Below are 27,948 nucleotides of genomic sequence, written 5' to 3' on the forward strand. Positions count from 1 at the left end.
TAACCATTTTTTGTTTTTAAATTAATGGATTTTATAATCACGAGCCGCTGGTCCCTCAACAATTAGAGGCTTCAAGTGTGAAATTTAGATGAAAATGAGAGATCAACAAAAACAAATTCTTGCCGTTATTGGCTGATGCAATCAACAACGACAAATGTCTTGGGAATAGCCAACGCAGATTAATTTACAAATTGTTTTTTGAACTTGGTGGTATGTGACAGAGCAAATGATGTAATTCTTTGCCAAGCACAGCAGCCCACTTCTCTATGATGTGCAAATTATATGACGGCAGTCGCTACTTATGCATGGATGTTTTTTGCATTTCCAGAGAAGTAATACCCGTGTACGTGGACCGGGATACGGATTCACCGTTAGCTAACATTAGCTGATTTGTCTCTACTAAACTTTAGTGCCATCTATAGGTTTGTAGCATCATGTGCAGCAGAGTCTTGAAAAGACTAAATGCTATTTCACCAAATCATAATCTTTTTGACAAAGTAAAAATACATAAAATGACAAAGAAAATACATATAATGGGAAAAATATTGCACACAACATCCCAAGATTATTGTATAAATTGCATAAAATTAAACAGATGAATAGTAACTTTCCACTGTAGCATCATCCCTGAATGTCAATAAATCGCCCTCAAATGACATCTGTTTAGTTCAAATTAAGTTGCATTAAACATGCCAAACACTACAAATCCCCTCACAGTGCATGTGTTTGTTTTTCCTGAAGCTGGTTAACAGTCGGTTCTTTTTTAAATGTATTTGCAGGACCCAAAAGAAAGGCTCGGTTGCCAGGTTCAGACAGGATTCACAGATATCAAATCTCACACGTTTTTCCGCAACATAGACTGGGAACAGGTAAGCCTCAAATCCAGTGCTGATTTATGCATGATGCCGGTGCCGTGATGTTCCGTTCTGGTAGCGTCAACTGCCTCTGTGCCGCTATATCACAGATGATCTCGCCAAAGCCTTCTGGAAATCTGTTGATGTGGCTTTGGAGAAGATCTCATCCTTCCTTTTGTTAAATATCTGGAACGGCGCTGTCTTCTCTTGGCACTCGGAACAAGGGTGGGAATGCGGGGAATATGAATGAGAGAAAGTTCCGGATTTATGGCATGAATAGTAAAATGGCCTGAAATACCAGCTGTTCTGCTCCTGCCTTTCTGTGGCCAAGGGTCCCCTGATTTGTTATTGGCTGGTTGGAATTAGGCTGGTTGGAGATGAAAGTGACCCCTGCTATCAGGAAAAGGAGCTAACAAGCATATACACCAACATGCTGTGGTACTGCATGATCCGCAGCTCATGTCCTATATGCAGGAGCTTGGACAATTGGCCAGTTGTATGTCCTGTCATTTGTCACCTCTACCATGATGATGCAGCAGCTGATGAATTGCTTATTAACGTTAGGCACATGTTTATAGCATCCAGATGACATCATGAACATTAGAACAAATTTTATACATACACTTTGCCCTTTATTACAATGTCACTTCCACACATGCTATGTTAGTTCTGAGTCGGGTGGCAGTGAGACTGCGACAAACGGAACGATTCCACGTTTCCTAGATTTGTGTTATAGTCGTGTTTCCAGAGTGACTGACCATCGAATCCTTTCTCCCATCTTCCTGTGTTTTTATCTGACTGTGGGAGGTGGTTTTTGTGCAAATTAGTTGGATTATCAGCACATAAAGACAACCTTAAACATCAAAACACACAAAACACGCATGTTCATAATGAACTAATATGGTCACACATTTTATGAATATAAAATAAATTATAATTTTGTTTTGTTGTTTCTAAACCAATGAGATTTCTTTCGAAGCCAAAAACCTTTATAATAGACATACTTGATACTTTGCTCCCAAAAATATTTTGGCTAGAATGATGATGGGGTCACAGACAAGGCCATCACAAAGCACTGTGTTTTGATGAACAGAATGAGGGTTTCACCTCTTTGTTTTTTTTCTTCAAGTACCTCTGAACCATAAAAATCTGTTTGTTTTTCCTGTGGTGCAGCGGCAGCTCAGAATGGGCCAAGGATCAGGACAGGGCGCGGGACTTTTTGTCCGAGGGCCTCTGCGTTTCTTGTTACTTGGTGTAATGAGTTGTCCTCAGCGGCGCCGTTTATTCTCCAAGCGCCACTCTCTTAAATCAGTGCTAATGAGTTAAGCCCTGTGTGGATGTGCCACGGTAGGCGGGTGCAGGGAAAGAGCCTCGGCGGTGCCGCCGCGAAAATAAAAGTGCATTTTAAATGAGTTGGATGCACACGTTTTCTTTTGTCTTTTCCTTTCTCTCTTTTTTTCTAATTGGTGCTGCAGAGCTCATGAACGTGTTTATCCACCAGCACCGTGGAAAAGGATGATGCACCCATGTAAATTCAGAGCTCATGTTGCAATGAATTTCAATGGAATATGTGTAGGGTTCTGAATTTTTTGAGCCGTGTTTGTTTTCTGGTGTTTTTGGGCACTTTGGTCAAGGGCAGGGTGATACATGGTACAAAAATGGTGTATGTGCATGTGTAATGTACACCTTCTTCTGTGTGTAATAATAGTCTTACAACAGACACACACACACACACACATTGATTTCCAACAACTATCAAAAGAATGAATAAATGTTGTCCCCGATCTACTGGAGCACCATCAGACGTGTTGAGATACTTTCAGGCCTTCAGTCAGATAAAATAAATTGCAATTCATAGAACCTTTCCAGCACATGGTCTACACACATACACACACATACACACACAGAGTGAATTGCAGTGCTGCTGAGAACAGCAGTGTCTGCTGCTATGCTGCGTCCTACTTAACCGACTGGGCCCCCAGGCAGGCCTCACTGCATCTCAGATCTGAGGACGACAGAGAGACAGAGAGACAGAGAGAGAGCTGGCCACGTCCATCTGTCTGTCGTGTGTGTCTGCCAGTCTCAGTTGTCTCACACTGACTGAGTGCGTGTGTGTATTTAATGTCTGTGGTTCCTTATTCATGTTTCTCTGTCAGTTGTGTGTCTGTTGGTCTTTTTATGTGTGTGATAGAGAGTGTGTGTTTGTGTGTGTACCTGCCAGTGACGTTGTATGTATACATTTTACAAATTGTGTATGTATGTGTGTGTGTGTGAGAGAGAGAGAGAAAGAGAGAGAGAGAGAGAGACTCTCCGAGTGCCAGCGGATGCCCCTCCGCTCCAGGTCTCCGCCTGCCCGGTGGCGTTAGCAGATGTCTCCCCTGAGCCTGCAGTCATGCTCCAGTCTCTGGGACAGCAGTGCAGCCGTGCAGGATCCCAGCCAGTCGGAGAATCAGCAGCGTGTCCCGACCACACAGAGCCGCCATATGTAGCCATTCGCCCCGCCCATCCAAACACTGTTTGCTGCTCACTCAAGTGCTGAAAGGAGCTTGTACCATGAGCCGTATGATTCTTCAATATAGCGATTTGCCTCGGATCTCAGAATTACATCACACCCCAGTTCACTGTATTCTACTTTAAAGGTCCAGCCTGAACTTAAATATCATCCACCATTATTACAGGTTATGCTTAGGAAATGGGAGTGGGGATAATTTCTCTATTCAATATGCCCTACGGTCATGGTAAAGCTAGTTAGTTTCATAATCATCATCATCATCATTATCATATTTTTATTAGTAGTAATGGTAGTGGAATGACAACCACCAGGTCTTTACCCCAAAAATCTCCAAGAAGGCATTTGACGTGGACCAGAACATCTTGAAATATATAATATATTCTTATTTTATGTCATTTTAATTGAATTAGGGGGTCTTTTTTGGTGAGGTACAAATGTAAAATCCTTCCACTGTGACCTTTAGTGCAGCAAATGATGATCCGATTATTAACAGATTATAACCAGACACCATTATTAAATTTTTCTTGTGATAGGCACTGGTAAGTTGAAAACTTGTGGACGTGGGACGTATTTAATGCGTGAGATTTTATATGAAAAAAATTTCAGTCGCCCGCATTAATACTAGAATAGAGCCGACTGGCACCCTCATAACGAGCACATGTGACATATGGTGGAACACGCTCTCTTTCTTTTATCCTCGATAAAGCCGAACCGGGGTGGGTGTGCGTGTCTCGCGCCGATCACAAGCTTTCCCCCGAACGCACGGCTCTGTCTCCACACGTCTCGTCTTCCCAGAGCATCACACAACTACAAGCAGCCGACACCCAAAGGGGGAGAGAGCGAAGGCGAGAGACAGCGCGAGTATGTGTGAGTGTGTGAGAGAGCGAGATAGACGGAGAAGGTGAGAAACTGTCTGAGGCGGAGTGAAAGAAAGACGAGAGCCACAGAGACCGAGAGGCAGGTTCAGATATAAATGGAGTTGACGGAAAGAGAATGAGAGTGAGGCGCTGAGACGCTCTTCACTGAGGGGGATCTGTTGCAGACAATGAGAGATGGGTTATGTGTGTGTGTGTGTGTGTGTGTGTGTGTGTCTGTGTGCTCTTCTGCAGTCATCTGAACATCCCAAACTCTTTTCTCCTCCAACCGATGGCCACAGTGCCTCATGCCTCAGAAACTGAACAGTTTTAAGGGATATGATGTATATGTGTTCCATTTTTCCTATAAATTGTTAACAGTATCAACATATATCGTACTTTATGCCAGAGTTAGTTGCAAGTTAGTTGGAAATTGCTTTGGCTGCGTTTAGACTATTTAAATAGTCTGCAATCTGGCTGTTCAGGGAGCAACAACTCAGACAGTCGGATATGGAATTTGTCTCCTTATGTCTTCATAAGGGGAAAGGTTACCTCCCGTTTCTCATGACTTCTCATGACTCATGTCTACCCAGAGAATTTACCACCCCTCCCCTAAAGTTACTCCATTGACCGTCGTGGCTTGAAAACATGTGAAGCATTGTGGTTATTGGCTGAGCACAAATGAATTCACGTGAGCCTCAGATGAAACAGTGGGTTAAAAAAAATGTCTGGAAAAAACAATGACATGACTTCCTGTCTGCGGCAAACATTGTTGTTGGTGAATGGTGTTGATGATATAATTTCTGCAAATGCCCCCTCAGCCTTCTCCTCGTCCTGCCTCTCTTCATTTGCATTTAAAGATACACACACCGAAATCTCATTGTGCAACTGGCTCAAAGTTGCTGTAACCACTAAGACTGATAAAAATGCCAATTCTGGGATATGATATATTGAACCACACCACAACAGTGCCAGCTGTTATGACATGAATTTGTAGCAGATTAATAGTTGTATGTCCTCATATAATATCATGCAATGTATGCATGCATAAAAAGGATGTTTTTTTTTTTCTAATTCTTCAGCAATATGTAGCATTTCTGTTATCAAATTCTGTTGGATGGTGTTATGAACCATCATGATGATGACAGATTAATTTAATGATGTTTCATGAAATAAACGACCATTAGAGTTTAAAAATATTGTTAAATACATCCTCCAGCTACAATTGACACTGGAGATGCTTCTGTAGTAGATGTTATTGTGTTGAGCCTCCCACAACACTGAGGTGCAGTAAAAATCAGTCAGTTTTGGTATCTGAGTAAATATTTTAGTTAGAAGAGGAGACACACACCTGCACTTGGATGGATTTTATGATCAGAAATGACACAAAACATCAAGAAAAATTGTCACGTCTTGGACATTTGGACATTCGAACTTGCATATTTTGGACATTCATCACCAGAGCTTATCCTTCAGAGCACAGAGCGACCAGTGAGGAACAAGCATTCACACAAAATATATGATCGGTTACACCTCTAGCGTCTGTGAAAAACAACAGTTCCTCGGCACAGCCAACCAAAGAATCAATCGGGTTTATATGAACACATTTAATTAGTTGTTTTCTTATTAGATTAACACAGACGCTAGAGGTGTAACCGATCAGTTGATGTGTCATTCCAAATATTTTGTGTTCGAATGTCCAAATGTCCAAGACGTGACAATTTTTCTTGACGTTTTGTGCATTTCTGATCATAAAATCCACCCAAGTGCAGGTGTGTGTCTCCTCTTCTAACTAAAATATTTAACACCATCCAAGACTCAAAACTATTAAATTAATTTTTTTGTTTAAAAAAGGGCAGTGGTCGAAAGGTTGCTGGTTCGAGTCCTGAATCGCCATGGTGGCACTGAGCAAAGCACCGTCCCCACACAATGCTCCCAGGCGCCTGTCATGGCTGCCCACTGCTCACAAAGGATGATGGTTAGAAGCAGAGGACACATTTCTTTGTGTCACCGTTTGCTGTGCTGCAGTGTTTCACAATGACAATCACTTCACTTTCCCTAAATCGCATGCAAACAAAGTAGAATGGTTCAAATTTTAAACTCTTTAAAGCAGCCAACTTTTGCTGTGATGGCATCGTTTTACACTCTTGGCTCCTCACCCACCTTAAGGTAGACACTGGGGATGAAAGAGTTCCTTGTTAATGATCATCTCATGAGATGGCAGAGAGAAAGAAAGTATGGAGAAGCTACTCTGAAGTAGTAATCTGATCCATTTAAAAAATAAATAAATAAATAAATATTTATTTATTTATCAGATTTTATTTGATATTAGGTTCTGTATTTCAATCTTCAACTGGAATTTTTGCACTACTGGGTCAGTGGCCAAAACTGTTGATAGATTCAATAGATAAGATGTTTAATAATAGTATATATTTTAAATCCTTTTGATTTGCTTCACTGAGAGTATGTTTATTGCACCATACATTTAATTAGCCGTTTATTTATGAATTAATTTAGTTGGGTCTACACAATGATCGATGTATCTTTGTGTGTGTGTGTGTGTTAGCTCTCTAAATAAGACGGGAAAAAAACTTGAATTTGACCACTTTGATTTTGTGCAAGGATCTGAAACCTCCCACAGAGGCTTGGCAGAGCTCAGGCAGTTTGCAGCAACAGCACCAAACCGAGGTTCTGCATTGTGTGTGTGTGTGTTTATGCAGAGCGTTTGTCTTGTGTTGTGACATTCTTGTCTCCCCAGCACTTTTGCTGTTTGAAGAGATTTAATATTAATTACCTGTTTCTGGGGGAGCAGATATTCTCCCTCTGAAGTGGTGACATGTTTGAATATCTTTTTTTCTTCTTCTTCTGCCTCACGTGGCCCTTTTCAACGCGGGGAGCGAGTATAAAAAGAAAGGAAAAAAGAGCCTTTTCGCCTTGAAATCAGTTTTCATTTATGCCACGTGAGTAACGCAGCCCGGCGTCTTTGTACATCTGAAGGACTGCTCTGTTTTGACTGCAGCATTAACGCTCCTTCAAAAGGAGCCGGTGGTTTGGGAGTTTGTGCGTCGTAAATTGCCGCTGCAGGTTGTGCATTAGAACGCTGTTGTGGAAAATCGCCGCAGACACACAGATGCCGTTAATGCTTTCCACCTTTTTAGGGGTCTGTGCAGAAGGACTCAATGCAAAATTCACCTTAAACAAAAAAAAAAAGATGGGGACATGGAAAAAGGAAGTGAGGGGGTGTAATCTCCACCCACCCAGCTTTGGTATCTTATGTTGCACTCTTTGTGCCATGGTGTGTGTGTGCGAGTACACGAGAGCGTGTGTATATACGAGTCTATGTGTGTGTGTATTTTTGTCTGTAGATGTTTGTGGGTGTTTATATGTATGTGTGTGTGTGTAGGTGTTATTCTGTACCAGTGTGTGTGTGTGTGTGTGTGTGTGTGTGTGTGTGTGTACGTGATTTGCTGTAATTGGTCTCTTGCTGCCGCGGCGGGCATAATCATATCTCCCCGCCAGACGCGTCCCCTCCTCCTCACGATCCTCCCGCTTTCAGAACACACACATCTACCGCTCACACACAACCACCCCCCTGCTCTGCCTCTCTCACTATCTCTCTCCCACACCGTTCCTCCTCTCTCCTCTCCGGTTAACAGGCCCAGACCCGAGGGCTTCCCTGGTCCCTCTTTAAATGCTGCCACTCGTTCACTCTACATTCGAGTTTCCGTGCATGTCCCGCTTTACCCCTGACCTTTACACCTTCATGGCCCGTGAGTCTCCGTCTCGCACACTCTTCCTCCCACTGGACTCTGGTGTAGTTGTGAGAGTCAATAAGCACATAGAACACCAAACCCATTATGTTTGTATTCATGTGTGTGTGTGTGTGTGTGTGTGTGTGTGTGTGTGTGTGAAGGACGGCCAGTCCCAGACATCTGAGGTTTACCTTTACTCCACGTCTACTCAATACATCACACATAACAACAACAAATGGAGACTAAATACATTACTGATGGCAATTTACACAGAAGCGCTGATACAGCGCTCCACAAGAGGCACGTGGTGTGTGTGTGTGTGTGTGTCTGTCTGTCAGCGTGAAATGGTTCACAGCAGGTTACGTGTCCTCTGAGGATAATAAGATAAAGCGTGGCTGTAGCCATAGAAAAGGAACCTCATTTGACCCACGCTGTTTACAAAAACACACACATGTGTGCGCACACACTCACACACACACAAACACATTGACCTTGGCTGTTACCCCTGCTCTCAAATTTCTCTCCAACCCTCTGCCTCTCCTTTTTTATTATTGCTGCAGACTAATAAACAGGTCTATAAGCGTTTCAATCGAATTTTTAACTTTGAAATTGAACTTGCCATACGACTGCTAACTGCTCTTGTGTGTGTTCTGTTGTGTTATTTTTTTTTTTAGCTGGAGAAGAAGGAGGTGACACCCCCCTTCAAGCCCCAGATCACAGATGACTACGGTCTAGACAACTTCGACACCCAGTTCACCAACGAGCCAGTACAGCTCACACCAGACAATGAGTAAGGAGCGTCCTTCTCACAACAACACCTACTGTCTTCATGAAATGCCGGTCATCCTCCACAATAACACATCGACTCAAAGGCCACAAAGCCAGAGATCCAACCCGGATCTTCGAAACAAAAGAGAGAGTTTCGCAATCATTTTTAAGATGCAATGGACAGCAGGGAGGGTCACACCGGTGCTAATGTCAGTGGTGTAGGGCAGGGCGGGGCAGGGCGCATGCACCATTCAAGCACAGTTCAGTCACACAACTCACACCTACGGATGATTCAGAGTCGCCAGTCCACCTACTGTACATGCCTTTGTGGAGCGGGAGTACCCAGTACCCAGAGTACCCAGACCAACATGGGGAGAGCATGCAAACTACACATGCACAGAGTTGGAACATGGATTCAAGTTCACAACCCTCGATGGCGAGGTGGTGACGTCACATCCTTCACCACCTCGCCATCGCTTGGCCTGCATTAAGAAGAGTTACCGATTATTTTAACCGATTAAACTGTTCCAGTGTTCTGTTGCGTTAAAGGTTCTGAGTGTACATTACTGGAGTTCTGTTGTAGTACAGTAGTACAATAATGATACTATGTTTGCAGGAGGTAGATGGCCTTTATTTTTTGAACCATTACTTTTTGTGATAATATCGACTTTCATAATCCTTAGTCAGAAAACTGTAGAAGTTACCTTGAGCCAGCTGTTGCTAAGGAACAATAATTTGGCCAACGGTCAGCTCCTGATGTTGGGCAGTTGATGCTAGAACTGGTAAATAAGAAGTAATGAATTCTGATGTCATGAGAATCTTTCTAAACCAATCCCAAGGTCTAAACTGTTGCATAATTCATCCAAATCCATACGGCTTTGTCTGCATATTGATGAAGTAATGACTCTTATTAAGATGGCCAGGTATGTACATCAAATTCAAGTCAGTTCAGGTCTTGGATCACTCTGACGTTTTTTTTTTGGTGGCGCAAGTCAAGTTGAGGGCTTGCACATCTGGATCGCATCTCTGGAAGTGGTGATGTCATGGCAATGTGTCCCCTCCCTGGTGCAGCACAGCAGTAAATGGATTTAAAGTATGTGCTTTACTGGAAGAAGGGCGTTCTGCAGGCCGGGCGGCAAAGTCTTCATATAAATATAAATCGCTAATATAGGCTTTGAACTTTTTTTTTTTGGTTGGGATTTACTGCAGCTAAGTCAAAGTATCCAAATATATCGGTTCATGGAGGTCTCTTCAGAGAGATTGAAGTCATTGTGTTCTTTCTTTCTTTTTTTTTTTTTTTTTAATAAGCTTTTCAAACCTGCCCTCTTTTGACAGGCAGAGAGGCAATTAAAGGAGGGAGAATTTTCACACCCAACCTTGTGCCAAACAACACCAATCTGCTCATTTCCTTCAGTCACTCACTCAATAATGTAACAGTGAACTTGGAATGAGGAGCAGCGAGTAATTCCACCCTCCACACCCCTCTCATTTCAATTTAAGTCTGTTGAGTCCTCGGCTCTTTTGGACACCCCTGTGAAGAGCTTCTTCAGACATTCCTTCCCTTTCTTTGGAGAAGGAGCGCGGCGCAATTCATGTCTGGCCGCTCCGTTGAAGTGGGCTGTGTGGGGAGGAAGGGGCCTCAAGCAGCACATCCATTCTGACTTCATCTGTGTTTTCTCAGGTCCTCACTACAAATAACATGACAGAAAAAAATAATAATAAATGAAATATGGCAACAAGGCCAACAGTAATAACCAATACGGAGGTGCCTTGGCGGACCTTCTGATTATGGGGCCGCTTCTTTAGGCCACCACTGCCCCCAATAAAATGAACATTTTATGATAACATTAATAACAATAATAACACAAATGTAACAGGAACATTAATGCTTCTCAACATACATTAGCAGAAATGAAGAAAATAGTACATAATGCAACCGTATGTGCACGTCTAAGGCCAGTATTTCCGAACTGGCACTGTGCGCAGTCACCCTCGAATTGAAAACAGAAACTGGCGCCGTCAATCGCTGAGTTTCTAAAAACCGGGTTATAGGACGTGTTCTGGGCGACAGAAATAATTCCACAGCTACTAAAAGATAACTGGCAAGTTCTTTTTTGTTGCTGTTGTTGTTGTATGTATTTATGTAAATCGTGTGGATGCCTTTGATCTCACATTAGCAAACAAGCTAGCAAGCAAGCTAGCGTCGCACAGAGCCACGCTAATTTGAAGATGGCGGCCTGAGTCTTTCTGCGGCTCGGAGACCCACATGAAGAAGACATTTCTAAGACGTGCGGAGGAGGATGCAAACCCCAGCAGCCGTCCACGAGGTTGTAAACCCGTTTTGAGTCGCCCGTAAATAATTAGTCAATAGAAGCTCCAGCCGAATGTTGGCGGCGGAGGGATTAGCGCCGCCGCTCTTCAGAGAGGCACTGACAGGCCGCACTCGTGAGTGGCATGGCGGGCATCCGAGTTCAATGAGCGATTTCGGGCCGCCTTCAAAAGACATGGCAGCCAGTCAGATCAAAAGAGCCGGGAGAGATTTGGAAAAGGTTGACGTCCCCCTTCTTAAGACGAGCGGGGGAAGAAGTGATGTAAACCTCCTTTTGTTTCAACAGATCTGGCAGATGAAGAAAGCAGGAAAGAGAGGGAAAAGGAGGGCGTGAGACAAAAAAAAAAACTGAGAGAAAGAGGAAGAGAAAGAATTGGGTAAATCCCTTCTTCTTAAAGATTTACTCTCCTGGATTAAAATCAGTGCTTCTCCTGGATCCTTCTCCAAGTCTGAGGAGCAGAGGAGAGGAAGAGAGAGTCGGAGACAAAGTGGCTGTATGCGAGAGGAATTTTCGGCTCCCGCCAGTGATGTGACTTCATCAATCTCGCCGCGCCAGACTCCTCCATTCAGAGGCCCGTGTGATCGGCCAAGGGGGACACGGCTGCCACAAGACATTTAATGACGCTCGGTGCGCGGCACAATGCATACAGGGTAGCGAGATACAGGCACTAATCACGTTAGCCGGCGTGTTCCGTCTCCCTCCTTCAGACAGCAGCCACAGGAAGTCACATGTGCCTGCGGAGGAGCCTAATTAAAGAAATAGATTAAAACGAGGCGGAGAACACACAGGTCTCTGTACATGGCACTGTGTGAGGGGAAAAAAAGACACACACACACACACACTCTAGCGGTTAAGGAAGCGGCCCTGTAATCAGAAGGTTGTCAGTTTGAATCCCGATCTGCCAAGGTGCCACTGAAGTGCCACTGAGCAAAGCACCGTTCCCACACACTGCCTCCCTGCCGCCTGTCATGGCTGCTCACTGCTCACTCAGGGTGATGGGTTAAATGCAGAGGACAAATTTCACTGTGTGCACCGTGTGCTGTGCTGCTGTGTATCACATGTGACAATCACTTCACTTTATAAAAATAAAAAATACAAAACAACTTGATGCATCGCTACCAGTATGCAGTACATACAGTACCGGCCAAAAATTTGTACACCTTCTCATTCAATGTGTTTTCTTTATTTTCATGACCATTTACGTTGGTAGATTCTCACTAAAGGCATCAAAACTATGAATGAACACGTGTGGAGTTATGTACTTAACAAAAAGTGGAGACTTGGCCTTGGGTTGAGCTGGACCGCAGCGTGAAGGCAAAGGGACCAACAAGTGCTAAACACCTCTGGGAACTCCTTCAAGACTGTTGGAGAACCATTTCAGGTGACGACCTCTTGAAGCTCATCGAGAGAATGCCAAGAGTGCAAAGTGGTAATCAGAGCAAAGAAACTAGAATATAAAACATGTTTTGAGTTATTTCACCTTCTTTTGTTAAGTACATAACTCCACATGTGTTCATTTCATAGTTTTGATGCCTTCAGTGAGAATCTACCAACGTAAATGGTCATGAAAATAAAGAAAACACATTGAATGAGACATTGCACACATATTTTACTAATATACGGTGTACATTAGTCCATCAAATCTGTAAAAATGAAAACAAGTCTATAAAAATGAAAATACTTTTATGAATTTGGATATTTCTGTATCGTAAATACAGAATATTCTCAATGATCGAATGTGATATTCTAATTATTTGATACACTGAATTTCTAAAAAAGCTAAATGAAAAACAATCTTTACATGAAATTAATATTGCATATTTGCAGTCTTACTCCAATTCCTTCTTCAGCAGTATTCCAAAATTTTGAGCTATATGCCATTTGTGATCATCCTGCATCACTTTGCTCTGCGAACGACCTCAGATGTCCACGTTGTTTGAAAATGTCCAGTCAGTTGAATGCGGGACGAATGTGAGATCATGGCGTTAACAGCCTCAGACCACAGCAAGGCACCGCTGGCTTACGTCAAGTGAGTCTAAAGTCAATCACCTACACAAAACACAAAAAAAAGAAGCGGACGCCGGAACAACCCCCCAAGCCAACGCCGGCTTCCCTGCCGGGTTCCGGCTGGTGCCGGACTCGTTACGTCCCCTCACATAAACGGCGGGGATTTGTTGAGGGAAGTGGCGCTTGTGGCAGTGCAGCGGAGTGTCCACGGCTGAGAGAAGCACCGCGGCTGCAGAGCTGGAGTTCGCGCCAGCATCTGGTAATGCTTTCAGGACTTCAGACCGCCTCTTAGGGGGGAAAAAAAAAAAAAAACGGAACTATTGAGGGCCTTGTTTGTTTTGGTCGTCTCCCCAAAAAAATAATCTCTTTTTCTCATGCGTGTAATATTTTTATTTCTTTATTTGTTCGTCCGCCTTTGTCCTCCTCCACATTGCAGCTGCGGATCAGATTTTCGCTGTCATTTAAATGAAGGCTGGGCGCTGTGTCTGGTCAGAGTTCAGGCCTTGTTAAACACGCACACATATTAGTGCTGGAAACATAAACAGGACGGAGGCCGGGCTGCTCTGTGTGGGGTTCGGGGTGTGATGCTTCACATCTGTGCTTCACGATTGATTTTTCTATCACATCCATTATCCATAGCCGCGCACGCACACACACACACACACACACACAAACGATCCGTAAACATGGAGGTTCTCTTCAGCGTCCGGCCAGATAAAACAGGGGTGATGACTGAGTGTTGAACTCCCCAAAACTGTCAGTTCAGGGATTTTTCTTTTACTGGGCCTTTTTAAAAGCAGTAATAGTAAACACCACTTTAAATTAGTCAACGGAGGGATTTCTTTCCAACGATCCTACATGAGTTGATAGCCGACTTTCCTGCACTCGTGTTAAAGAACATCTTGCGATGCTGCTCACGATGATGTGCAGTAGTGTGCAAATCCGCCATGAAAGTAAAGTAACCGAGGTGACTGTGGAAATCTTGACACTGAATATGTTTCCTCTGTTAGATTCTTTAAAATAGCCTCCACAGAGTGGGTGTGGTGTGTATTCAGACAGGTAGGGTACATGGGAGACCACACAACTAGTTAAAACTCAAACGCTTAGTGGGACATAAGCCCTTGGCATATAGACAGAAGGGAGGACATTCTTCCAGGATGATGAGTGACAAGTGACAAGTTAGGCTAAATCAGATATTATGGCCTTCAGCTTCCAGAACCAAACGAACAAGATCTTTGTGTGACATCAATCAATACAAATTGATTTCATTTTGAAGGGATTGCTGTTGCTGTGGTTTAAGATTGTAACAGGCTCAGGCTATCCTGTTATTTTTTAGAGTGAGATGATTTGTGCTTTGTCTTTTAGAGCCTGCACCTTTTATATATTACAATTTCCCAATAATTCATGTTGTATCAGTAACCTCTGCTTTCTTAATCTTGTACCCCCTCTCTGTCTCCCTCTAGGGACGTGATAAAGAGAATAGACCAGTCCGAGTTTGAGGGCTTTGAGTACATTAATCCACTGCTGCTGTCTACAGAAGAGTCGGTATGAAGCAGGAGGAGCGACTCCCACTTTTCCCCTTCGCAACAAACACGAGCACTGACTTTTGGGGGCAAACGTGACCAGAAAGGAGATGCGACATCCCCTCTGTACATGGACAGAGTTCCAGATCAAAGACTTCTCTTTTACAGACGCTTCATGCATTGTTTATTTGGGGAGGAGGCGGGGGTTGAAAACTGGAAGAGGTATCAACGGAAAAGTAAAGCAGAAACTCAGAAAATTTGCAAGTCTCTGATGTTGATAGTCTTCCTCATTTGGGTTTCTTTGCCATTATTTTTTTTTTTTTATATTTTGTGTCAGCATTATTGACTGTAACAGAACAGAGAGCTTGTTCATCGTGTGCCTGCCCTGATAAAAAGGATTTGACCAGACTCCTCATCATCATCCCTGGGTTGATATGACGCTTCTAACTCCAGAACTTGAACTTACGTGCACTTTTTTGTTTTTTCCTTCGATATTTGTTGTTTTTTAAAGAAGAAAGTCTTTTGTGAGGTCCTGCCTCAGACATAAACAGAATGTAAAATGTTCAAATCAAAAAAAAAAAAAAAAAAGAAAAACAAACTTGTATTATATTGTAGGTAAGATTCAAAATTAATAATGCCTTTTATTGATGCAAAGTGGCACGCTTTATTCAAAAACACACACGTTACTCATCTCCGACCACGTCACAAGTAACTGGCAAACAATTTTTGTGAGCAAAATGTAAGATGTTTTTATTTATTTATTATCTTTTTTTTTTTTTTTTTTTTTTTAAGAAGTGCCTCAAGAAAAAACCTCAGATATTCTGACTGCAACTAACTCCTGATTTAAATCGGATTGTTTTTTAGGGAGGGGTGGGGTCAGCGGGGAAGTGGGTATGCCATGTCATTTCCTGCTGTGGCGATCAAACGGTTACGTAAGGAACACAGTGGAGTGAATGTTAAATACCAGATTCAGTTCAATCGTCACTACTGTACAAAATCTGTCCCGTCACCCACAGCCCTAACTGCCACAATAATAATAAAAAGTGATGCATTCTCTCCCTCTCTCCCAGTAGGTGCTTACTGACCGTGCTTTTGGAAGAGCGGCGCACAAAAAAAAAAATCTAAATCCTACTGCAGATAACAACAATACAGCAAGGACAGATTTGCAAGAAAGAAGAGCACTATACAGAGTATATACTTTTATTATGCACAAGGGATACCACCCCTCAAAATCAAAATTTTAACTTCAAATGGTAATAAAATCAAGATGGTACACGTGGTCGATAAATTAATCATTAATTTGCACAAGAGATAAGACAACCACCCTCCCTCCTAAATGCAACATTAGATCACTTCACACAGAGACTCCTTTGAAACTAAGTTTTTAGGGGCTGGAGCAAAAGGTCCCTCGGATGTGAGTTGAGAGATGAAATCTGACCTGTGTTTCGGAGATAATGGTGTAATAGGATTAATTAGACCCTTACCCCCATTAGAAAGTGGTGATTTAGCTGCTGGGTTTTCGAAATAACAAAGAATCCATAGGAGGAGATAGGGAGCAGGGAGCCTGAGCAGAATTCAGCTCATGACATTTCCCTACACTACAGCGTATGGACAATTTTTATCCTCAACACTTCAAAATGAATACCCCTTTCATGCCTTATAAGCACATTTATAAATACTTTATAATGTACTACAGAGTGACTTGTCGAAGGTTAATACCACTGTAATACAGATTTATAAACTACCTGTATAATACCACAATGAAGGTAAATGTGATTATACAATTATTGGTATATATGGGATATAATTAGAACTAGTCGATTAAAACCCTGTGGAAAAACCCTAAGTTGATACAACACTGTACAGGCTACATGTGAAGTAATAATACTGTGCATGGGTATGTATAAAGGCTTTAGAAAGACAACATTCTGGAGGTTGTTTACCTGCATTACAGCACTCTAATATACGCTCTTACGTTATGACTGGGGGTATTCATCGGAAGTGTTACCTCCATGACGCCACTGCATGACTGTTTGGAGGACAATAAGACAATGATTGTTCCCAAACGAAGGGTGCTGTCCCGTCTGCTGTAGGCTTGTATGTGAGGCTCTAGCAACGTCTGTGTTTTGTCACCTTAATGGCGAATTTCAGCATAAGTAAATGCGTAATTTTAACTGTCATGGTTTGAGCCTTCAGAAACGATCCCCGTTTTCCCTACATTGCCGGTTAAAAGCCGCGCACAATGAATCAGACTCTCCCCAGAACTCTGAAGACTATAGATTTTTCTGAAGCAAAACACATTATTAAAAAAAAAAAAAAAGCTAATTTTTTTTCTGCTCCCGCTACTTTTTCATTTTTGTTTGGAGTCCAAAGTGAATAATGATCTATCCATGTGGTACAGGGGGACAAATTTTATACATGGATTGTTCGTTTTTATAAACCGTTCTAAATGAAAGGCAGACCTGCGCGTGTGGCGGAGACAGGCGGATGTAACGTGGAATTGTCTTAAAAGCGTTGTAGATAACTGTAAACCAGTAAATCTGTTCATTGTAAATACTGTGTGTGCGGTGTGTGCTGCTCATTCATGGGGGGGGGTGGAGGCTGCTGATTAACACTCTGCACTCGGGGGAATGAATGAGAATGTTTAGCATAAAAATATTTGAGAACAAAGCCAGGTTTAGGACTTGGACGATGGAACTGACAAAGTTTTTATACAATAAAACGGTATAGATTTCTGTGTGGGCCATTGCTTTGCCGAACGAGCAAGAATCCTTGAGGGAAAATGAATGTCTCTAATGGCAGACCGTACAGTTTGTTCAGAATTTAGTGACAACAGGATTTTGATTCAACCAAATCCAATGAATCCAACTTGTTTCAAGCAGCCAGTTGAGGGGTGGGTAACTGGGAACGGACCATTTTTAGGGCCAGATCCATCACAGACCATATCCTGTGACAGAGTGGTGTTAAAAGAGAGTTTACCCTTGTTTAACATGTCTACTCATTATCACACCGTCCTTCAGTTGAATCAGAAGTGGAGGACTGTGGAAAGGTCTAAGCTGTGTAATGCAGCTTAGACCTAACTGTTAACCAGCTGTCACCTAGGATGGAAGATCAATCTGATGAAATGTATTTTGGGATTTTTACTTTCTGATCATCTCTGAATGCACATGCTACGTTGATCAGCATAGCTGGAATGAAAATGTTCATGGGTGGCAGGGTGTCTTGCAGACATGCAGGTTAGGCATCTGGGTGATGTTAAATGTGGAAACATTCACAAGTGGACACCAGTTCTCATCTCAATTCATGTCTGCAAGGGCATGAAATGAAACAATTAGATAGAAGAGAAACAATTAAACCGACTGGATCCAGTCCAAAGCGAGATTGGCTTTCTGAAAATGTAAATCTTGGTGAGTTAGTGTGTACATCAGTGCACATACCAGGACCAGGATCTGCTGAAGGTGCTATAAAAAAAGGCTTCTGGTCTGTGTGGAGCCTAGCTTTCATGTGAACCTTACCTGTATATGATGGTTTCGAGAATGTACGGTTTCTTCAGACCATGTTTAATTCACGTGTATTTTATTATTTACATATTTCAATAGAAAGTCCATGCGATGCTTAACAAGGAGAATTATGCATGAACACACCTACATATCCATAAAAATGCCAGCAGAACATCACCACACCATGTCTGTGTTCATGTCCGACAAGCACTGAGCAAGGTGGCCGTCACAGTCCATCTGAGAGAACCTGAGAAGAAAGAAACAGAAGCATTACTACGGTTTCCTCAAACTCATCTACACAGGTTTGAATAGAAATAAAAAAAATGATTTTTTTTTGTTTTTTGAAATGCCTCTTAATTTACCTCTTAATCTAAATGACAATGCTGATGCGGTCAGTTGCTACGTCATTATTTTTAAAATAAAAATTGCAATTCTCCTAATGCCAAAAAATGCTCCTTATTACTAAAACATCGTATTTCTCATCTTTTTCCAAAACCTGGTATAAAGCTGCCGGTTTGTTGTATCCTAGGAAGAGCCGGACATCATTCTGGAGACAGCGGTTCCATGTTTCGATGTTAGCTGCGTTTATTTATTTATGTAACCTCTGACCCTCGGATGCTCCAGCGTTATCTGTTGTTTGTTTGTTTGTTTGTTCGTTCGTTCGTTCTCTGGGTTTACCAGCGCTGCTGCTCTTCTGTCCAGGAATCTACGGAGGCCCGCAGAGGACGTGTATATTGTTGTGCTATCGTTATCTTTCTTGTTACACCGTGCTTTTCTCGCAACTCCACCATAGCCATGGGTTGTATGGGGAATCAACCATCACGGCTTGTTTTGCTGAAGGCCTCAGACGTTCCTTTTTTCTCTTGAACTATATGACTGTCACATATCCATGCATTTGCTTGATTGATACATAAACAGAGGCATATTTGAGAGTATTTTATGAAGGTTCTTCACTCGAGAAGAAAAAACAGGGAGTTTTGGAAATCTTAAAAAACTAAAGCCCTTGAGAATGGGTCAATTTGAGTTGCAACAAAATCAATTCAACTCAAATCGACTTTCATCTTGAGAAAAATAAGCCGTGATTTCCCCCAAAACTGTTACTGAGTGATCTGATCTCAACAGTACGAAAAAAAGGAGAAATATCTCCAGCAGTCTGAGATGATTTATAATATCAAAACGTGACAGCAGTGGGAAAAAAAAAAAAAAAAGAGCATCAGACCTCAAATAGCAGATCACGTGGGGGGTGCTGCTGCTGCTCACACAATGGATTCTGCTCACTTCTCACACACACACACACACACACACACACACACACACACACACACACACACACACACACACACACACACACACACACACACACACACACACACACACTCAGACAAATGTGTTTTTGATCATTGTGTCCTCATGGGGACCTGTTAAATGTCCTAAACAAGATGCCTGTCATTTCTATCCTTGTGGGGATCTTTTATCCTCAAAACTACAGTAACACACACACACACACCCTTCAGCTGCAGGGTAAGGCTGAAGCAGGGGGCCCGCAGCAGGAGAGCACAGCCACAAGCACGTATTTCCCCATAACGCACTTTTCCAGGGAATTCTTACAGAGAGTCATGCGAGTCGACACCACGAAGAGCTGCAGGCAGACACACCGCCAGAACATGTACACACGAGAAATAACACAGTTCTGCCAATGATATGACAATGACTATAACTCTGTTGTAAATATGTTACACTTCCTAAAAGACTTACTTTAAATAATCATTATAATTATGATGTAAACCTGCAAGCCACACTTGTGTACAGGTTGGTAGTTTCCTACTGAAATACAACACACACACACACACACACACACACACACACACACACACACACACACAAACACACACACACACACACACAGTGAGTAATTTTTTTTGTACATTTCCCACTAATAAAAAAACATCTTATCTTCTGATGACCATGCATGTTGACAGTAATAACAGCATAATGTTTCAGTCAACCTCTGTAAATTCAGAAACACTTTGTTGCCGTTTTAATGCCTTTGATTAGTCATTAACTGCACAAAGTACTCAGTGCCAAAATATCTAAAAACAATAACTGCAACATGCATTCCAAATTCTTTAAGAAAAAAATTTGCGACAATCTCCAAAATATTTTTTTTTTTACCTTTTGCAAGATAAGCAGGGAGGGTGAGCAACATAAAGTGTCAGGTGTTCAAGTGCCTGTGAGGACATTTGGTGCCAGCTTCCAACTAGGAAACACACACACACACACACACACACACACACCTCCTCTTCCTTCTCCTTTGCCATGGCTGTCTGGCCGCTAACATCCAGATGGTGGGCTGCATGTTTTACAGTAAGAGCTTTTTACATTTGTAAGCACCACTTCTACACTCTTCTCTCCATCTCTTTCTCTCTTCCCCCTCCCTTCCCCCACTCCTCCCCGGACAAGGGCAGCCATTGTCTGGAGACCTTCGGTCCGTGCAGCGTTCAGTGTGGCTATGTTGCTTGGCCAAAGTACACACGGTGGCCGGGGAGCGGGTGCAGCTTGAGGCCAGCGTTGGGCCGCCACAATGTGGGCCTTGTTCGGCCACTCCGCCGCACCGCCCACCAGGCCTGAACCGCCACTCGGAGACCTTGCAAGAATTCTGACTTCTTGACCGATTTCAATGAATAACTTGTCTTTTTCGACTTATTCTGCTACAGCTGAAATTGCTTCTCGCATACCGGACCCTCGTTATGCCATGTGCAACACTCCCCAGGCTTGTGCCCAGAAAATGGTGTAAAAGTTCATTTCCTGAGTTCGTGTTGTCTTGTCGATTCCTCTAATTGGTGTAAAAGGTGCAGGTCTGGAGCCAAAGCCAATGCTTGACATTTCGTCTTTAAACGGAAAAATTGGGCCTCCAGGAAACGTGCCTTCTGAGAATGTTTGTGAGCGGCTCTCTTCGGAACATAAACGCGGCACTCAGAGTGGCAGAAGCTGTTATAAGGGGCTAAAGTTCACTGGAACTTGATATGAATGCGCGTCAGTGCAGCTTAGCACTTTCAATACTATATGCAGCCCGGATTCAACTGTACAAATACGCCAGCACTGCTGACCTGTGTTCACGTTATGGCTCTTATGGATTCTCACCTAGAACACGATTTTAAAAGGAGACATCTACACATGTTATTATGAATACTGTAGAATGAATAATAATAATAACTATAGTTGTTTTTGGGGGCTTGTCTTAATTTTAGCAAATGTCTGAGCATTACAGTCATATGTTAGTCAGAATTATACATTAATATTTTAGTGTAGTTTAGTCTTCTTTTTTAGTAATGCAATTCTATTTAACCCAGTCAATTTAGTATGAGTGCCTGGTAGAACAGAAAAAAAAAACATTTTAGTCTAACCCATTTCATAGTTAAAACAAGGTTATATAATAATAATAATTATTATTACTTTATAGACTCAGGAATACTCTACATCCATTCCAGACGCGGAAGACACTGATTTGTTCCATGTTTTCTGACCACACATTCTGTTTTCTTTTCCACTTCATTGTAAGGAAAGTGCATCCAAAGATCACTTCGTCATTTTCTCCCAGCCATCTGCTAAACCATCACAAGTATCCCGAAACCTAATTAATGCCGCGATTTTGTATTACGGAAGTAACACCATCTGTGCGACCGGATGAGAAATACATGAAACAGAAATCGCTATAAAATATTGCGATTAAATGAGAGGAAATAATGTGTCGTCTCGTTTTCGTCAAAAACGATATGATAGTTTTTATCTTGCAAACCATATTTAGTCTCATTTTTATTTGTCAACAATATTACATGATATATTGTGTTATAGTTATTGTCACATGGCTAGCAATTATGTCTTGTCATCATCACGTCAAAACGGGTTGATAAATTTCATTGACGAAAACAGCACTGATGATAACACAGGGTGTTACGGCAATTCCTAAGATTTATATTTCAAACGCATTAAGCCTAGCTCAGGGTCTGATATCACCAAAACAAATGTCTCTATTTGCAAATATTCATCCTTCCGTCCTTTGTTTTGAACATGATTGAAAGCTATGGTTTAGATGGGTCTAAAAGATTTTAAATTTGGTTGGAACTTTGACCATTGAACTTGAACACAAGCTGATTTTATGGGTCAAAGGTCAAGGTCAGTGAGACCTTGTGTTAGTTCTATTCTCATAAATAGAAGACCTTGATGAAATGTCAACAAATGTGATACAACATTTTTACTTTTGCTCAAACTGCTTAGAATTTGGAGGTCAAATGTCAAGGTCAGAGTGTGGGAAAACATTATACATTTGTAAACATATTTCAAACATTCTTTGAATGTGTGCAAACACCCGGACTCATTTGGAATCAAGTGAATGGATTTTCATACAACAGGGAAGCCAGTAATTATACATTATATAAAACAACATCATATTTTATTTATTTGCATAAAGTAAAAATTGGAAAATTCAATAAAAATATTTTGATGATCTGCCTGGCCTTGGTTCACCCCACAAGATGGCCAGATGCCTGACACGCATTTTAAAAGTCTGACCTCTCCACATATGGGCCATGTGGTCTTAAATCAGATGCAAGTGACGTTATAGTTTGGGTGAAAGGATGCATGTGGATCCATTTAGGACAGAGCTGGGTTTCTTTCTGATGTGTATCTGAACATTCAAGGTGAAAGGAAAGAGCCAAGCCTTAAAACACACATATAATAACACAGTGTATGCATGTATTAGAACATATGTACTATATTACACATAGAATTATTCTATCTTTCTCTCAGAATATAAAAAAGTGAGGACCAGCAAATGGCCTGCAAGATGGATCACACACACATCTCACACACACCTGTTTAAAATCTAACCATGAGATCCTTCCATGCACCGTTTCTTTTCTTGTATCTTGCAGAAGGAAGGTGATATGGGGTGATGGTATTGAGTTCTACTCCGAATGCCCCTGTGCCAGCTATTACCTCATCTGTGCCTGGTGCCCACTCAGCCCCCCACTGGTGAGCCCCTGCTCAGCTTACCTACGACTCCGCATGTTTCACATCTCTTCCCCTGGAGTAGCCGTCAAGCATTTAGCTGTGAGCCATCTGGATAAGGAACATCTTATATAGGGGCCCTGAGAAGCCCCTGGAACACAAAACTCAAAAGGGCTTTAATAAACCTGCTCTGACTCCCTGAGGGTGGGCTGTTTTTTTCTTTAACATGTCTGGAGCTGTTAAGACACCCAATGCTCCAGACCATTCTGCAAGCAGCGGAAGTAAGAGAAGGTTTAGCACCACCCTCAAACCTGTAACTGCAGACGGGCGTGACACAGAGTCTACTAAGACAAAAATGGTCAAGATATATTCCACATTACTGAAAGACACGCTACATGGACAAAATTATAGGGACACATGACCATTGCCACAAGAGCGACTTAAACGACATCACCCTTGTATATAGTTTTTTTTTGCAAAATACCATCATTTTGGAGTGTTTCTGTAGAGAATTATTGAGGTCATTTTTTTTCCTCAATTTTTGAGGAATTCTAGTTCATCCCAAAGTTGTTTGATGGGGTTCAGGTCAGAGCTCTCTGTGGGCCAGTATTCTTCCCCACCAAAATCTTCCAACCATGTCTTTGTGGACCTTGCCTAAGCTGAAATAGAAAGTACCTTCCCCGAACTGCCTACAGTTGAAATGTCTGAAACGTTAAGACTGGTTTTCACTGCAAGTGGCCCTAAAAAAATGGCCTACGCCATTGTCCCTTCCCACAATGGAGTCAAGGCAGATAACATTCTTCCGAGATGTGCCAACCCAAACACGCCTATCACCTCCACGGCTTTGTCCCCAAACACTGCCCACTGCTCGCTAAGGGTGATGGATTAAAAGCAGAGGACACATATCAGTGTGCTGTGCTGCAGTGTTTCACGATGACAATCACTTCACTTTCATCTTCAGAAGAGCGCATTTTGATTAACAGATGTTTGCATATGGGGACTGCTGGTGCTGGATTTTATGGGCCTGTGGCAACGGGCAAAACTCCTGAATTCCATAATTAAGATCTGTGTTTCATATTGATTATTTTGTTTAAAAATATGTGTTCAAATTTGAGTTTTTCTTCCTCATTGTTCCATATGATTCTATATTACAGTCAGAAATGAAAATGCTTTAAAAATATTGAATTGTGAATTGAAAATTGAATTATTGGTTGAGCCTGGTTTCAATAGAGGAAAAAAAAGAATAGGGGGCGGCTCTTACCCTGCTGGGAATGGCATCAGGCACATCGGGCAGCAGTCCAACCCTCCAATCCGACCTGGCGCTCCTCCTCCTCTGGCAGACTGGCTCCCCGCTCCCTCGCCTCCATCCCCCCCTCGCTTTGGCGCTGAGGCTGAGATGAGAGGAGGCGCGGGGGGTCCCGCGGCGGAGCTGTCAGAGACGCCGCCCCCACCCCGCTGCAGAGCCGGGGAGGCCCGACGTTTGATCCCGTCTCTCTGTGCTACTCCCGCGCTCCTGACGCTTCCCGTCCTCTCTAATGAGACGACCCCCATCGCTGCGGTGATTTTCGTCTGACACTCTTGCTCCGTCTCTCTTTTCCGCCGAGCCCCTGCCGATGTTCCGGGTCTGTCTGGCTCTGCATTGGGATGGACCGCGTCCTTCCTTCTGTGTGAGGACGATGGGATTTTCATTCTCTGTCCAGTTCTATTCTCTTCTTTCTGATGCCAGCTCTCAGATGCTGGCACAGGCACTCTGGCATGAACCCCCGAGCTGTCTGAAGCTAGAGTGGCACCGGGGTCGCTGCTGGCACCACCCCTAACCTGACTGGGCACAGCCGGCTTGGGGTGACTGTTAGAAGATCCAGCCTCCCCGGACATCGGACTGGCATGAGGAGGTGGCACCTGCTGACCCGGCTGAGAGGCTTTGCGTGTCTCACGCTGAAATTCTGCTGGTGACTCTGGCAAAGCGCTCACTTCATCACCAGGGCAACACCACCTCCATTCCTCTCGTTTCCCATCGTCAGATTTCTGGATAGACAGAAAAGGATGGTTTTAAGCTCTAGCGAGTCCCACTACTCGCAATTTCATTGTCACTGTAAGTGTGAGCAAATAAATCCAATTTGGTCTGCTTTCGTATCACAAATCATGATTCTTTTAAGAATCAACCCTCAAATGCAGCCAATCACCCCTCTTGTGCAGGTTGGGGTGATGGAGTCTAGACTGCAGTTTATCACTGCGTAACACATTTAACGCATTTATCAGACGCCCTTATCCAGAGCGACTTATAATCAGTAGTTACAGGGACAGTCCCCCTGAAGACTCTCAGTGTTAAGTCTTGCTCAGTGTTAAAGTCTTGCTCAGGGACACAATGGTAGTAAGTGGGATTTGAACCTGGGTCTTCTGGTTCATAGGCAAGTGTGTCTTCCTGGCGTAAGTACGAAGGCGTGTCATCTTACTACAGTGACAGTGTTACATTACTACCTTTCCGGGCAGTGGCTGAGGAGATGTTTTCATGCCCACCCATATTAGTCTCAACCATTCCGAAAACGTAGCAATGCCTGCATGAGAGAAAGCATAGATGCGGTCTGCAATGAATCCACCCTCCTACCAACAAAGAGGCTTCCGGAAGGTCAGGCACTGCCTCCCACTCTTCCTGCTTCAGACTGGGAATAAAAGCTTTCAGCGTCAGGGCCCACAACTTCTCAGCTTGGGGGAGGTCTGGCTGGTCCCACCATGGCCCTTTAAGGGGTTCTGGAGAAGGGCTACAAAGAAAGAGCACGTGAGGGGAGTCTGGACACACCCACCCATTTGAGGGTCTTTTGGGTTTTATATTACAAAACGAAACTGAATGTGTTCATTAACATCTCACGAAGAGGCTTTTGATGATGATAACAGTGAACAAAGCAGCCACGAAGGTTATAAAAAAAAAAAAAAAAAAAGTTTTATATATATATATATATATATATATATAGTATGTGTGTGTGTGTGTGTGTATGTATGTATGTAATATATATATATATATACACACACACACACACACACATATACATACATACACATACTATACTAAGTGTTAATTAAACAGCATTTTTATTTTTAATGGACATTGGCTGACCATCATGTGCCATAAATCCATCTTTCCGAGCCATTGTAGGTGCTGAGCAGTAAAAAACAGAATATGCTTTTATTTAACTTTTAGGGATTCTAATATTGGATGATTTTTACCAAAATAAACAAATTCGTTGGTTTCTTCTCGCACAATAAACGGAAACCTCCATCAAACCACCATCTTCATGGGATTTCTGGGGCTTTACAGACCCCTTTTTACACTATTCGCAGAAAAAAAAGGGGAGAGTCTAACAACCCAAAGGCAGCAGATTCCTGAAAGCTGGTGAAGTAGGCTAGGCTACGAATCAATAATGCATCAGCCCGGGCCTTTTTTCTACAGACCACAGAGCTCAAAAATGAACAGAGGTTCACGGGCACTTTTCAGCAGCCGGGCATGCATTTTAGGACCGTGCACACATGCACCTCCTGCTGCCGCCATTAAAGATGTATGAAGGTTTTTTTATCAGCGATTCCGCTGCGGACATGTTGGAAATGTTAGCATCTTGAACAGTGAGAAATAATTAGAGATGGTAATAAAGTTATTTAGAAAGACCTCAGTTCCACCAAAAATATGGAGAAATTGTCACCCCCCCCCACTTACTTCAATGTGTAGCCGAATAATCAATTCAATGGAATAAATAATTAGGCAGGCTAAAATGGCATTTTCAAAATCAGTGGTTCAACTACGAAACAGCTCAAATTTGAATTATAATTATATTACATTATATTGTTGTTGCGGCATTGAATAAAATTATAAAGGTAACTTCAACAGTAGTGTTAAAAGTTTTGAAAACTTTGGTGTCATTGGTGGCCTAGCAGGTAAGGAAGGTTGCTGGTTCGAATTCCGAGCCACCAAGGTGCCACCGAGCATAGCGCCTCCCCAAAACACTGCTCCCCCAGGCACCTGTCATGGATGCCCACCCGCAAATTAAATGATTTTAGTCTTTAGCGATTTCTTCTCCAACGTGACAATTTCTCCATATTTTTGGTGGAACTGAGGTCTTTCTAAATAACTTTATTACCATCTCTAATTATTTCTCACTGTTCAAGATGCTCACCAAGGGTGATGGTTAAAAGAAGAGGACACGTTTCGTTGTGTCACCATGTGCTGTGCCGCAGTGCTTCACAATGACAATCACTTCACTTTCAAAAGCATGTTCATAAAGATCTAGATTATGTCATCATCAGAATACATTCCTACTTGAAATAGACTGGGTGCCGGTAAGTCACATTCCACGGAACTAAATAATCGAGCTGTAGTGGTATTTTATTGCCACCGATAGGCCTTCATCAGACTAAAAGCAGCGCTGTTCTGCAGGCCTGAGTCCTGTTCCATGGGATGAAACGAGGCTCAGAACCATCAAGCGCCATCACCTGCATGTTAAAAGACTGGCCCAGAAAACACCATCTACGTACATGTCAGTCACAGGCCGCCCAGACATGCAGGTAAAACCAGTGCCCTGCTACAAGACGCACAGCAGATACGGCTCGTAATGAACAGCGACTCCGGCCTTACACGTCCTCGCTCTGGTAACTTTGGGGCTCCGGGGGCGCGGCCGAACTTAGTTTTCTGTCTGCGGGGAAACGTCCGGGCGGCTGCTCGTCCACCGTCGACTTCTTTCGTTTTAATTTCGACATTGCGCGACCGGAGCTCGTCCGTGACGGGGGACGGAGACCCGCTCCGTTCCGGACCCACTTCCGCGTGCCGGGAGGAGAGACTTCTGGGAGTTTTGGGC

General features: G+C 42.9%; 2 protein-coding genes across 12 annotated transcripts in view; one reads left to right on the forward strand and one right to left on the reverse strand.

Annotated features, from left to right (window-relative positions):
• prkcz (protein kinase C, zeta) overlaps positions 1–15,188 on the forward strand; it is an 84,774-nt gene extending 69,586 nt beyond the window's left edge. For all 9 annotated transcript variants that reach the window (XM_028992596.1, XM_028992598.1, XM_028992603.1 and 6 more), the window contains 3 exons: positions 780–869; positions 8,647–8,762; positions 14,541–15,188. In XM_028992596.1, the coding sequence (XP_028848429.1) occupies positions 780–869; positions 8,647–8,762; positions 14,541–14,628 (294 nt within the window). In that variant the 3' untranslated portion in view covers positions 14,629–15,188. The remainder of the gene's footprint in view (positions 1–779; positions 870–8,646; positions 8,763–14,540) is intronic.
• On the reverse strand, positions 9,906–27,926 carry LOC114797656 (forkhead box protein C1). Of its 3 annotated transcripts, none has more exons than XM_028992606.1 (5): positions 27,729–27,926; positions 25,713–25,866; positions 24,369–25,132; positions 18,245–18,347; positions 9,906–10,428 (listed from the first exon to the last, which is right to left on the reverse strand). In XM_028992606.1, the coding sequence occupies exons 1-4, from the start codon at positions 27,848–27,850 to the stop codon at positions 18,275–18,277; spliced, it is 1,113 nt and encodes a 370-aa protein (XP_028848439.1). In that variant the 5' UTR covers positions 27,851–27,926; the 3' UTR covers positions 9,906–10,428; positions 18,245–18,274. The 3 variants fall into 3 exon arrangements, with proteins under 3 accessions (XP_028848439.1, XP_028848441.1, XP_028848440.1); XM_028992608.1 differs by having other exon boundaries at positions 27,629–27,926; XM_028992607.1 differs by lacking the exon at positions 9,906–10,428 and adding an exon at positions 15,387–17,907.
• Positions 27,927–27,948: the final 22 nt, after the last annotated feature.

Source organism: Denticeps clupeoides, chromosome 10, assembly GCF_900700375.1.
Source record: "Denticeps clupeoides chromosome 10, fDenClu1.1, whole genome shotgun sequence".
In the NCBI taxonomy this organism is placed as follows: Eukaryota; Metazoa; Chordata; class Actinopteri; order Clupeiformes; family Denticipitidae; genus Denticeps; species Denticeps clupeoides.

Bases quoted from the DNA above. Each gene is read 5' to 3' on its own strand.
- LOC114797656 (XM_028992606.1), bottom strand. From the start codon at position 27,850: ATGTCGAAATTAAAACGAAAGAAGTCGACGGTGGACGAGCAGCCGCCC. The intron at 25,867-27,728 runs GTAAGGCCGGAG...CTTTCTTTGTAG, and splicing joins AGTTACCAGAGCGAGGACGT to CCCTTCTCCAGAACCCCTTA. The intron at 18,348-24,368 runs GTAAGAGCCGCC...CTTTCTTCTCAG, and splicing joins CTGATGCCATTCCCAGCAGG to GTTCTCTCAGATGGACTGTG.